Source organism: Larus michahellis, chromosome 9 (assembly GCF_964199755.1).
Source record: "Larus michahellis chromosome 9, bLarMic1.1, whole genome shotgun sequence".
In the NCBI taxonomy this organism is placed as follows: Eukaryota; Metazoa; Chordata; class Aves; order Charadriiformes; family Laridae; genus Larus; species Larus michahellis.
In genome coordinates, this window is record NC_133904.1 from 47,577,312 (window position 1) to 47,589,613 (window position 12,302).

Sequence of the window (12,302 nt, forward strand, 5' to 3'; positions counted from 1 at the left end):
ACCCCCAGGGCAGCGTTGTTGGCGGACAGCGCCCCCCCCCGCCCCCGCCTCCGCAGCCCTTCTCCGCTCAGGATCCGTCCCTTACGGGCACAAAGGCCAGACGCGCCGCCCGTCGGTAATCCCGCCGGGGCTGCCACCTCTGCCTTCTCCGGAGGACACGGGACGCGGTACCCCACACGCGGGGCTGTCGGGACCCGGGCTGCCGGGGGCGGCTGGGGACACCTGCGCCCCGCTCCCCGGTCCCCGGGGCAGGACCCGGTAGCGGCGGGGCGGGCGGAGCTGTCCTTCAGCACCACGGCACCTGCCGCCGCCGGTGCCCGGGGCGGGCGGCGAAGGGGCGGCGGGCGGCGAAGGGGCGGCGGGCGGCGAAGGGGCGGCGGGCGGGTTTCGGGGAGGGTTTCGCGGGGGGTGGGGGGGAAACCGCGCAGGCGCAGGGCGGCGCGGCTCCTCAAGGTGTTGGCGGCGCGGCCGAAGATGGCGACAGACTGAGGGCAATGGGGCCCGGCGGCGGCGGCGGCGGCGGGCGCGGCGGGGCCCGCCAGCTGTCGCATCCGACGGGGAAGCGGAAAGCCGAGTGAGCGGGGCCGGGGCATGCCCCCGAGCGGCGGGCGGCGCGCCGCGGCCGGGGCCGGTGCCGGGGCGGGGAGCGGGGCCGAGCCGGCATCGCGGCGGCCGGCCTGTAGGCGGGGGCGCGGGCATGGCGGCGGCGGCGGCGGCGGCGGCGCGGCGCGGCGGGCGCAGGTGACAGCGGCGGTAGCGCGGCGCGCCCCGCCGCCGCCGCCCCCCCGCGCCGCCCCCGCAGCATGATCCGCGGCGCCTGGATGTACCCCCGCGGGGGTGCCGCCGGCGGGGCGGTCTGCTGCGCGCCGCGCCGCAGCGACAAGCCGGTGGCCGACCCGGAGCGGGCGCAGAAATGGCGCCTCTCGCTGGCCTCGCTCCTTTTCTTCACCGTCCTCCTCTCCGACCATCTGTGGCTCTGCGCCGGGGCCAAGCTGCGGGCGCGGGAGCGGAGCGGCGCCGGGCGGCCGCGGAGCCGCGGGCCGCGGGCCTTGCTGGCGGCCGAGCCGGCGGGCGGCAGCTGCGAGGCCCTGCTCGGTAACCTCAGCCGGGCCCCCGGCCCCTGCCCCGCCGCCCGCGGCGACCTGGACTCGGCCTGCGCCCGGCTGCAGGCCCTGCAGCGGCCGCGGGGCTCCCCGGCCGGCGCGCCCCTCCGCTCGCCCCCCGCCGCCGCCGCCCCCTTCTTCGCCTCTCCCTCCTCCAAGAGGACCTTCCTGCAGGCTTACTTTAGGAACTTCAACCTCTCCTTTTGTGATACTTACACGATCTGGGACCTGCTGCGGGAGATGGCCGGCCCGGACGGCCTGGACTGCAGCGTGGACAACCTGATGGTGGACTTGGTGGCGGCGGCGGCCGGGGCGCTGGGCGGGGAGGCCTGTAGCAGCTGCGTCCAGGCGTACCAGCGGCTGGACCAACACGCTCAGGAAAAATACGAGGAGTTCGACCTCTTGCTGGAGAAGTACTTGCAATCGGAAGAGTACTCGGTCAGATCCTGCCTGACGGACTGCAAGGTAGGAGGGGGTGCTGCGGGGTGTCGTCCCCCCCCCCCCGCCCCGTGCCGCCGGGCGGGCAGCCTGGGGCGAGCGTGCGCGCACTTGCACATCTCTTCACACCCATCATGCCCATCCCGACACCCCGCTCCCCGTCAGCCTCACCCGCGCCCCTCTGCACGCACAGGCTGAGCTGGGGCAGGCGTGGGGCCCCTCACCGCCGCCTCTGGCCTGCTGCCGAGGGGTGCTGCGCAGGGCTGGGGCAGCCCAGGGCTCTGCCCGGCCGTCGTTAAGCTGAGGTGTGTAGACGAGCGGTGACCTGAGATGAACCACAGCGCCGGAGCCCCTTCCCCGCATGCAGCAGCTGTTTTCCAGCCCTTCCATCCCTTCTCCCCAGGGAGATGGCCGGGATGTGCCTCCCCCTTGGCGTTCCCCCCCAGTGTCACTGATCGTCCCCAGCCCCGGGGCACGGTCCATGTTCCACAAGTGAATAGGTTGTCTTCCCCAGCATCAGTCGGATCGAGCCTCAGCATGGTGACCATCTCCTCTCCAAAATGAGAGCTGTGGTTGCATCTCTGTCCCGAGCCCGGCATGGTTCTGCTGGGCGCTCCCCTGCTTTCTCAGGAGCCCCAGCACCGTAGCTGCTCCAGCCTCCACCTGCTCCGAGCTGCCCAGCTCACCTGTGCGTGCTCCCTCCAGACATCGCCTCCGGGAAGCGTAACAGTCTCGATAATTAAACCTGTTTCCCTTTCTCAGAGCTGTGTCTTGGGGGAGAGGCAGCGGGGCATGTTACAGCATCGTCCCCAGAGGGATGGTGGCAGAGCATCCCCCGGTGACAGGACGCTGCTCTTCTGGGAGAGTTTTGAGGGACGCTTGGAGCTGCGGTGGCGGTGCGGGTGGCTCTCGGCACAGACCTCATCCCCTGGGAAAGCGCGGGAGCAGCACTGGGGCGCAGCGCTGGGGACACCGAGGTGGTGTCTTTCATCAAGGGCACAACGGCGAGATCCTGGCCGCCGCTCTCAGGCCCACGTTTCTGCATCGCTTTTGTAAGGAGCCGGTTTTGGAAAGGAGCTAGTGCTGGCGTTCTGGGCCGGTGCCAGGCCAGGTAATTACAATCTGCTTGCCCAAATTCCCCCTGCGGTTTCAAAGGTACATAGTATTCAGCCTGCACCGAGTGCTTCGGTCCTCCTGCTCCGCTTCCACGGTGAATGAAGGGGTTTGGCGCTGCTCCCGCTCCCGGGGGCCCAGCAGAAGCGGGGTTCTTCCCGTGCTGTGTCCGGGAGCACGTACAGGCACCCCCACTTCAGGCTTAGCGTCCGTCTCTGCCCAGTCCAACTGGCTTGTGCTCGCTGGTGTAGAGACCCAGAGAGAGAAGCAAAGAAAGATAAGAAAATAATCGTTACCTTTGGGTCTTGGGCAAGGAGATGTTCCCATGGACTGTAAAGCATCTAGAAACAGGGCCGTGCTTAGATGAGTCTTCATTAAATGTCCCTGGTCTTAACATCCTTGATGAGAAAGCAGGAAACGAGCTTAGAAGATGCAGGGCTGAAGGCAGCAGCGGCCAGGCACGGACCTCCTCGCTTGCCTCCGTGTCACGTTGGCGGTTGCATCCTTAGAGCGTCTGTGAGCCCCAGCTTTGCGATTTTGCAGGCGGCATTTGGGAAGCAACAGGAGGCTGGGAGCGGCAGGGCCAACCCGTAGGCGCCCGCCCGGGCCACCCGCGAGGAGGTTTCCAGTGGGCGTCCCCAAGTCCGCGTGCACCCACCCGAGCCCTCGCAGCTCCCGCTCGCTTCAGTCTCTCGTGAAAATCAGGCCGTTTATTTAAGGTGCTCCGGTATGTATTTAGGTGCCTTCCTTCAGACTTCGCAGTGGCGAGTCTCCACCTCACCCTCTTCGTGGCTGTTCCCCATTTGTGAAACCAGGCTAACGCCAAACTCACCCGGTGTGGTGGCGGCGAGCGAGTTTTGGCCTGATTTCGAGTCCCCTGGACTTCAGCAGGGGCTGCAGTTACTCGTTTGTCGTGGTTGGCAGTGGGAAAAAATCTGGCTGGCGGGATTTTTTAAAGCAGCCTGAATTTGTAGGAATTTGTAATTCCCTTCCAGATGCTAAATAATACTGCATTTTCTGATGGGACTTGCGGCTGCATGCTGCTCATGTGAATACCCGCTTGTAAGCGACAGCAGCGGGCTACCGCTCGATGGTAACGGCATAGGAGAGCAAATGACAGCGAAGTAGGAGAGGAGCGGAGGAAAATATAACAGACAGCTCAGCCGGCTCCTGCAAAATCCCTGGAGCGGGACTCTGGCTGCAGAGAGCCATGTAGCTGGATAAACAGGATTTAAATAATATTCCTGGGGCTGGGTGAACATGCGGGGCAAGGGACCGCGCTCACCGCGGGAGGTTAGCGCTGGGGGAGTTAGTGCTGCCTCCCGTTTCCATCCATCCTGTTCCATAATAGCGTCTGGAAAAACAAGGCAGGCAAACAAAGCAGCTCCGGCTCACCTGCACACAGCCTCCCTCTGCAGAGCCACGTACCCCCCCCCCTCTCCCAGCCCCGTAATTTCGTCCCCAAGGAGCAGTGCGGCTCGCTAAACAGCACACACGGAGCTCTTTGGCAGCCGAATCGCCCCGGTGATTTTGGCTCTTTTATCGCATCTGCTTTAAAACGACAACAACAAAAGCCCCACCGGAGCAGCCGGTTCCTTAACAGCAGCAGGTTTGACCCGGAGTTAAAAACTTGGAAACGGCGGAGCGTTGCGGGTCGGTTTCAGGAGACACACGAGTCCCGTCGTTCCCTGTTGATAAAATACCCTGAGGGCTGCCCGCGGCTCCGGGGCACTGGGCTCGGCCGGGGAAAGGTGGGTGCTGCAGGTGGGTGAGCAGCATCCTGAGTATTCAAACCCCGGATCCCTCCGTGCCCCCTGGGTATCCAGATCCGGGATCCCTCCGTGCCCGGAGCTCAGGGGAGCGCTTGGGGAAGGCTGGGCCAAAATCTCCCCGGGAGCTGCGGGAGATGGAAATGCCGTGAAATGGTGGGGTCTCTGTGTAATTCAGCTGCTTAGATTACTCATTGCTGTAATATTCTCCTAGGCCATTTTATTTTCTGCTCGGAAATAATTCCCAGGCAGATCCCACTTTCTGCGTACGTTGTTGTTATTCCCGTGCAGCGCACGTCAGCTTCTGAACCATACTCCGAAAATGTTTTACTTATTACTCCTAACACCACAAATCCCTGTGGCTGAGAGACAGCGAAACGTGAAAATACGTTTCTCGGGTTTATTGTTTGTTTTCATTTGGCATTTGATGGGGTTTCGTGGGGGCTGGCTCTCGCAGCCCCTCGTGGGCAGGTCCCCCTGGTGCCCTGCAGGGGACGGAGGGGACAATGCGGGTCCACATGGTCCATCCGTCCTCTGAAATACGTTTCGCCTCTTGCAGTGAAGAGGACCTGAGCACCAGCTGCTGGGGGCATGGTGCCGGTTAGTGGTGATGTACATAAAACACGTGGAAAATACTTGGTTTTTAATGCTTGTAAGAGAGGAAATTCATTAAATGAATCGGGAGCAGCTCCTGCCACCTCCATCTCCCCTCTTCCTGTGGAACTTGTACCTTTGTCACTGCGAGACGCGATGAACTTCATGCACTGAGCGGTTGTGGTGACGCCTTGGTAGCATCCTTCAAAAGGGCTGGAGGAGGTCCCGGCCCTGGGGACGCGGATGTTGCCCCTGAACGTCCCTCGGGAAACGCAGGGCAGCATCAGCCTTTGCGGCGCACGAGCCGTCGGCTCAGGCTTTGCAGGACTTAGTGCAGGAAGAAATCCCCGTGCCTCCAAAGTGATGCCCGGTGGGATGCTTATGGCTGGTTCGTGCCTTTTTTCCCCTCTTTCTGAACAGGCAAAAAGCAGCGTTGCTCCAGCTCAGCCACCGCCAGACGAGAGCTCGCTTCTGTAACGGCAGAGCGCTCTGTTTGTGCCGTCTCTCTCACCAACAGCCGCTACGGAGAGCTCTCCTCAAAGTGCACGTTCCCACCGGTGCTAGGGCAAATCAAGATCTATGGGACAAAGCCTGCTGAATTAAGGACTCATTAGGTTGCAAGAAATAAAGCTGCGGAGAGAGAAGGGCTGACAGGCGGGAGCTGCAGGGCCGGGGCTGGTAACAGAGCGCTGGTGGGAAGGCGAGGCTGGACAGGACCTGTACCATCTCAAATTTTATTAGATTAACAGGGTTTTTCTGCACGCGTGGGCCAGTGGCTGTTGAATCCCGCTGCCACCCTGGCCAGATCTGTTTCTTCGCCTCTGGTTTTCCCCATTACCTACCGGAGAGCCCGTCTCGGGGAGCCTGGCAGGGCAGGATTTCACTCCCGAGGCTTTCGCGGCGTGCCGGTGTTTCCCTGCTGTGGGTGCGCAGGCGATGCGGTGAGAGCTGGAGGCCAGTCCCTGCTGTAAAGTGCCACAGCATCGTGCCTGGGTTAAACACTGTCCGGGCATCCTGTTTTCTTGCTCTGGTTTAGCCAGAAACAACATCAGCAATCTGCGTCTCTGCTCAGCATCCCTCCTTGCGGAGCATCTTCCTGGAAACCCGAGCACGATGGGGCCAGGAGCTTTGGGAGGGCAATGTCCCGGGGGCACCTCGGGGCCGGGGAGGAACAAAAGTAGCGTTTTACCTTCACAAAAGCAGCTGGAGCTGAGTTTGGGCTGAGCTTATCCGAAATGCTCTTCAACCTGGTGCACTGTGGCTCGGAGCCTGGATGGCTCCTTGCCTGGAGACCTCTGCGTGGAGGGGAGGTCGCTGGAGACCCACAGCAAAAGCGTTTTCACCAGAATCTTGTTGGGTTTTGTTGGTTTTTTTTTTAAAATGTGAAGTCCGGGGTGGGGTTCCCATCTTACAGTTCGCATTAATATTGAGGCTCGCAGCGAATCTGCCGATGGGTGACTGCAGAGCTGCCTCCCCATCGCCCTGGGCTGGGTGCCTGGTCCCCTCTTGCAGCGCTAGTGGCTTCGTGGGTGCTACGGCAGGAGCAGCGCCCGGGAGGGGAGAGGCTGTCCCCAGGCACCCGGGCGGCTCTGCTGTCTGCACCTGGAGCTTTTCCCCAGAAAGAAGCCTGGCCGGTGAGGTGGAGCTTTACTAGCATTTCACGAGGTGAAAAAAAATAAATGAATTGCAGAGTGAATTCCAGAGTAATTCCAGCGGATCAGCGCAGTACGTAATTTGGCAATTTTAAGAAGACCACGTGCAGGAGCTTAGCTGAGCACGCAGCTCCACCTTACACACCGGCTCCATGTGAGCAAAGGTAATTTTTTTTCAGCCCTGCTGAAACCACGCAAAGATGTGATTAAATTGTATGAAGGATTTGAACAAAAGGAATGTGTGGGTTTAGGTGTGCAGTTACTGCGAGCGCAGCCTCTGGCACGGCCTGATTCCTGCGCCTTGGGCCGGGTGCCACCTGGGTGCTTGAAAACAGAGATCAAAGATGGAAAAATAGAAGAACCGAAAACTGACTGATGAAAGGAGTTTGCTCTGTAATAAGAAAAAAAAGTGTCAAGGTGTCAGAGATGCTCCAGCGGTGCGTGGGACGCGTGGGAGTGCTGTGATCTGGGAGGGAAGGGGGATGCTGAGCTGGTGCTTGGATAGTCCAGAGCTTTGCCTGGGGTCGAGACATCTCCAGATGCCCGGAGGTGCGCGGTGGGCTGGCGGCCAGACCCACATGGTCGCTGTGGGGCAAAGCAGCTTGGGGGGGGACAGCAGGCGTGGGGTGCTGCCCCCCAGCACTTGGCTGGTGGTGTGTATGCTGGAGTGCAGCGTCCAGTTCTGGGCTCCCCGGTTCAAGAAGGACAGGGAACTGCTGGAGAGGGGACAGCAAAGGGCTACCAAGATGATGAGGGGACTGGAACACCTCTCTTATGAAGAAAGGCTGAGGGATTTGGGTCTCTTCAGTCTGCAAAAAAAGAATACTAAGTGGGTCTTATAAATACTGAAAGGGTGTGTGTCAGGAGGATGGGGCCAGGCTCTTTTCAGTGGTGCCCAGGGACAGGACAAGAGGTAACGGGCACAAACTTGACCATAGGAAGTTCCATCTCCACACGAGGAGGAACTTTCCTTTGAGGGTGGCAGAGCCCTGGCCCAGGCTGCCCAGAGAGGTGGTGGAGTCTCCATCTCTGGAGACATTCCAAACCCGCCTGGAGGCGTTCCTGTGCCACCTGCCCTGGGTGACCCTGCTCTGGCAGGGGGTTGGACTGGGTGATCTCCAGAGGTCCCTTCCAACCCTACAATACTGTGATTCTGTGTGTGAATGGGAGGGGATTTACCGCTGCTTTCAGTGGTGTTTGGCTGCCTGCTTTGGGCTGGTTGGGTGTCTGTTAGTCCTCGCCTGTTAATGTCTGTTGGCAGTGCTTAAGGGAAAAAAAAGTCTATAAAGGCAGCAGGTCTCCGTGCGGCAACAGGCAGGACGGCAAACGGTGCAGGAGAGAGCGCGAGGGAGGGTGAGAGATCTGTCTCCATCAAACTGTCACCAAGTAGCTACAAGTGACGCAGGTGCCAGCGCCTGTTCCTGTGCCCGTGTGCTCCTGGCTGTGCCTGCAGCCGCCGGTGCTGGGTGCGATCCCGGGTTCCCCTCCCTGTGTGCCCGTCCCTGGGAGCACGATGCGCACGGGGACTTCAGCGGGGGGGTGGAACGAGCTCCTCGGAGAAGCAGGCTCAGCTCCGGTGGCAGAGGCGCGGTGCGATACTTCAGCAGCTAACGATGCCTTTTGGAAAGCGTCCGGTGTGCCATGGTCCCGTCGGGTGCAGGCAGCCTCTGGGAGTCGGTGAGCTCAGCAGCGCGTGTGACAGCGTCGGCAAAATGCGTGACCTGGTAAAATAACACAATCCCCCCCTGGTCCTGCCTTGCTGTACACATCCATTGCCACGGGCTGCCTGGGGTGGCCCAAATCGGGGACGGCTTGCGATGCTGCTTTTCATAACATGCAGCAATACGTGCTGTCCCCACGGACAAAGGGATCTGCTCGTGTGACGCCGACTGCCAGCCGTGCCAGCATCCTTGCGCTGCCGGGGAAGAGGAGGCAGCACCTTCCCCAAAGCCGAGCACTGAGAGGTGGAAGAGGATGCACACCGTGTCTGCGCGAACCGAGGACATCGCCGGACCTGCCCACGCGAAGGGCTTCAAGTGGTCCTTGTTTGAGGACAGGGATCTTTTCCATCGGGAAAGGAGCCTTTTGTGCACGGCAGGGATCGCTCACAGCCTGGCCTCTCCCCGTGGCAGAGACCCCTGACACCACCCCGGGAGCTCTGAGGGCCGCACGCAGCAGCCCCAGCCCCCCCGCACCCCAGGAGGCAGCGGGGTCTCCTCGAAACATCCCATGGCCCCAGGCCTGGCCCCACAGATGCCCCACGGGGCTTTTCCTCGGCTGCCCGGCTCCAGAGGCAGCCCGGAGGCAGGCAGGCAGCAGAGGCAGGAGCGCAGGATGTACCTGGCTGCCAGGGGCTATTCCCGCTGTCACCGGGATGCCATTAGGATGCGACTCATGCCCGGCTCCGCGCAGAGGAAGCTCGGGCTCCGCTGTCGTTTGAAGGGCAATGACTCAGGGACAGCAAATCTGTGAATGAGACACGGAGGCTGCTTGGGCGAGAAGTAGCCATCTGTCCACGCTGCCTGCAGCCCCAGCTCCCGCGGGCAGAGCCGGCAGCTGCCTGCCTCGGCCAGTTCGGCCTCACTCCTCTTCCCAGCTTGGATTTTCCTCTTGGCTTCTCCCTGGGGCCTCTCTCCCAGCCGTGCTCCTGGGGTGTCCGAGGGAGGAGCGGTGCTGGGTGCACGCAGCCAGCGTGGGCTCCCCCAAACTCCGCTGATGTGGCCATTGTGTTAAAAAAGGCAGCGTGACAGGGCATCACCTGGCAAGTCTTTTGGCTTTCCCAGAGCCCTGCCTGCATGAGCATCCCCCTGCTCTTGGTCCCAGATGGAGAAAGAAACACTGCCTGCCCTGCTCATCCTCTCGGGAGTAAAAGATACAGGTATTTGGCATCTCAGCCGACATCTTATCTCTGCGCGGCAGCTTCTGCAGTGCTTCTGGTGGATGGAGGGTGCAGAGGGATGGGAGGGCTGGCAGCAGGAGGGCAAGGGGAGGTACCGCGGCAAGGAGAGCTGGAGAATGACCCCATAGCCAAGAAGTAAGCTGTAAAAGGAGGTATGTCCTCCCGCTTGAGGATACAAAGCAACTACCAACAGCCTGAGGTTGGATGGGAGCTCTGCTCTGGATGGTTTATTCCTCATGATGGGGTCTCCAGCATCTTCCCCAAAGCCCCTGCTTCTGGCTTGTGCTGATTTCCGTGGGGGGAAGGGAAAGCCTCCCCCATCCCACCCTGGATCACTCATGGGGGGGCCTCCACTTGGCTTCACTCGAATTTCCATTCTAGACCAGGGAAGCATCTCTGAGCTACTATCTTCCCATGAGATGCTTCAGTTTCCAAGAACTGGCATTTTCTACACGGGGGAAAAAAGCCTTTAGCCAGAACATTTTCCGGCAGCCGTGTTACCAACTGCCACTGCGGCAGTTCGCCCGCTGCACAGACCTGCTTCTGCAAACCGGGGCAGGAGATGCCTGTGGAGGTAGGGAGAAGTCCTCACCCACCACCACCACCACCACCACCTCCTCCTCCGTGTGTTCCCTGTGCCTGGGGCACTCCCAGCTCCTTGAGCCCTGGCTGGGCAGGAGGTGCAGGCAGGGTCTGGCAGCCCAGGCTGAGCCCGAGGAAAGCAGGGTCAGGTGTTGGTGGTGATTATTTCACAAGTGGCAGCTGCTCTCCCTCCCCCTGCCACGTGTGAGCTGCTGCTAACGGGTCTGCAGCCCCCAGCGTGGGGAGAGGGGATATCTGGGTGTGCAGATGGTGGGTCAGTTTGCAGAGCTCTCCGAGGGTATGTTTGAGATGTTCCCTGCGGTCCCATCTCCATCCCAAAGGTCTCTGAGGTGTCTGGGCGCTCCTGGCCCTCTGCAATTGCTTGGGTTGCTCGGCAGCAGCAGGCACAGGTAGGTGACAGGAGGGGTGTTGGTGGGGTGGAGAAGCCCCACGTGTTTTGGAGGGTCCCTGCATGGGCTGCCTAGTGCTGTCGGGGCAGAGTTTGCTTCTGGATGCGGTCTCCAGATCCTTATTTAATCCCTGGAGTTCTTCAGGGCATGGCCGCTAGCAGAAATGCCATCTGTAAAAATGCTGTTTGTCGTTCGTGTTTGGGAAAAAGTTGTAACCTGTCCAGCGTGCCCGGCATCCCATGTCAGCCTGGCCGTGCTTCCCGCGGGGCTGGCAGAGGTTGGGAATCTCTGTATCCAGGCAGGGTGTCTATCTGCCTCTTGAGGAGGGGTGCTTGTGCAGGCAGGGCATGTGCAACACCAATGTCCTGTGATTTTTGCCACCTGCTGCTTAGTTTCTAGGTGAATTCCAGGTGTGTGGTTTGGATCTGTAACACCCATACGTTATTTGGATCTCTGCAGTGGCCCAGCCGTGCCCACAAAGCAAACCTGCTCGCTGTCGTACCTGGGGTTGGAAGCTCTTGGAGCCCATCGGACCGATGCTAAGCTGGTTGGGCCCGTGGAAATTATATCTGAAGAGGTGCTTGCGAAAATCGGGGCATTTGACTCAATGGCGTTTATGAACTTTGGCCGGTGTTCCCCTGTTCCCACTGCGGCGCGGCTGGCGAAACAGCGTCCGCAGAAGACTCTGCATACCTCCGCAAGAGCAGCATTTGTTTGCCATGATGCGTTACTTGTTTGTGATCGTTCATCGCTCTCCTGTTAAAATGAGGTTTGTCAGGGAACAGCAGTAGCTGTCAGGACGGAGGACTGGCTCGTGGCATGGCCATGGGACAGCGCTGAGCCCAGGGCGTGGGGCAGCTCTCTGGATGCTCCTTGCTCGCGGAAATGCAGGGAAAGCGCCTCTGCTCCGCGAAGGATAATTAACCTTCATACCGTGCTTTGGAAGTTCATGTCTGTGTGTCTTAGTGTTACCAAAGGCGCCGACCCTGTTGCTCACCCCCTTGTCTGGTGTCTCCCTGCCCGTGACTCGCTGCCTTCCCTCCCGCACCCCTTTGCTCTGTGGGTGACGGGGTGCTGGGCTCATAGCCCCATGGCTCCAGGTGCCGGCTCTTTTTAGGGTCCAGCAGACAGCAGTGGCCAGGGGAGCCCCCGGGGCTTGCCCGCATCCTGGCCACTGGCCTGGGGGGCGGAAAGCAGCTACAGGTAGGGTGGCAGCTTTGCAGAGAGGAGAGCCCCAGCCTTGTCATGGGCCAGCTCCAGGGGAGAGCAGCAGGGATGGGGCTTCCCCACAGGAGTACATCCCTTGAGGCTCGCTGCCTGAGGAGGAGCGACGCCGGCTGGGAGCAGTCTTCCTGTTGCTTCCCATGGAGATTGAGAGTTATCCTGGATCTTTCCCCACCTGCCTGGGTGCATTAAGGCCCCACCTGGAAGGGAGGGGGAGATTTCTGTGAGTGGTGTTCAGCTGGGGAGGAAAGAAAAAAAAAAGAGGTTCCAGCTCTCAGGTTTGAAATGAGCCGTGTCCAGTCCCGTTGTCTCCATCAGTAGAAGGTGCCAGAAGTGGTACAAGCTTCTAGGAAATGATCTTATTCTGCTTTTGCCTTTAGTTTTAAGGGACCTCTACTCACAAGTTAAATGTAACAGGCCCTTGCAGCCGCCCAAACAACCGCAGCATCAGTGTGGGAGACTGTGTACCTGCCTCTGACCACGAAAGGTGCCTGGGAACCGGGCTGCCGAGGTGGGAT

General features: G+C 60.7%; 1 protein-coding gene across 1 annotated transcript in view; it reads left to right on the forward strand.

Moving 5' to 3' along the window:
• The first annotated feature begins 764 nt into the window (after nucleotides 1-764).
• The window catches only part of NALF2 (NALCN channel auxiliary factor 2), a 34,192-nt gene continuing 22,654 nt past the window's right edge, over nucleotides 765-12,302 (forward strand). Inside the window, exon 1 of the mRNA XM_074601146.1 lies at nucleotides 765-1,568. Coding sequence (XP_074457247.1) covers nucleotides 804-1,568 — 765 coding nt within the window. The 5' untranslated portion in view covers nucleotides 765-803. The remainder of the gene's footprint in view (nucleotides 1,569-12,302) is intronic.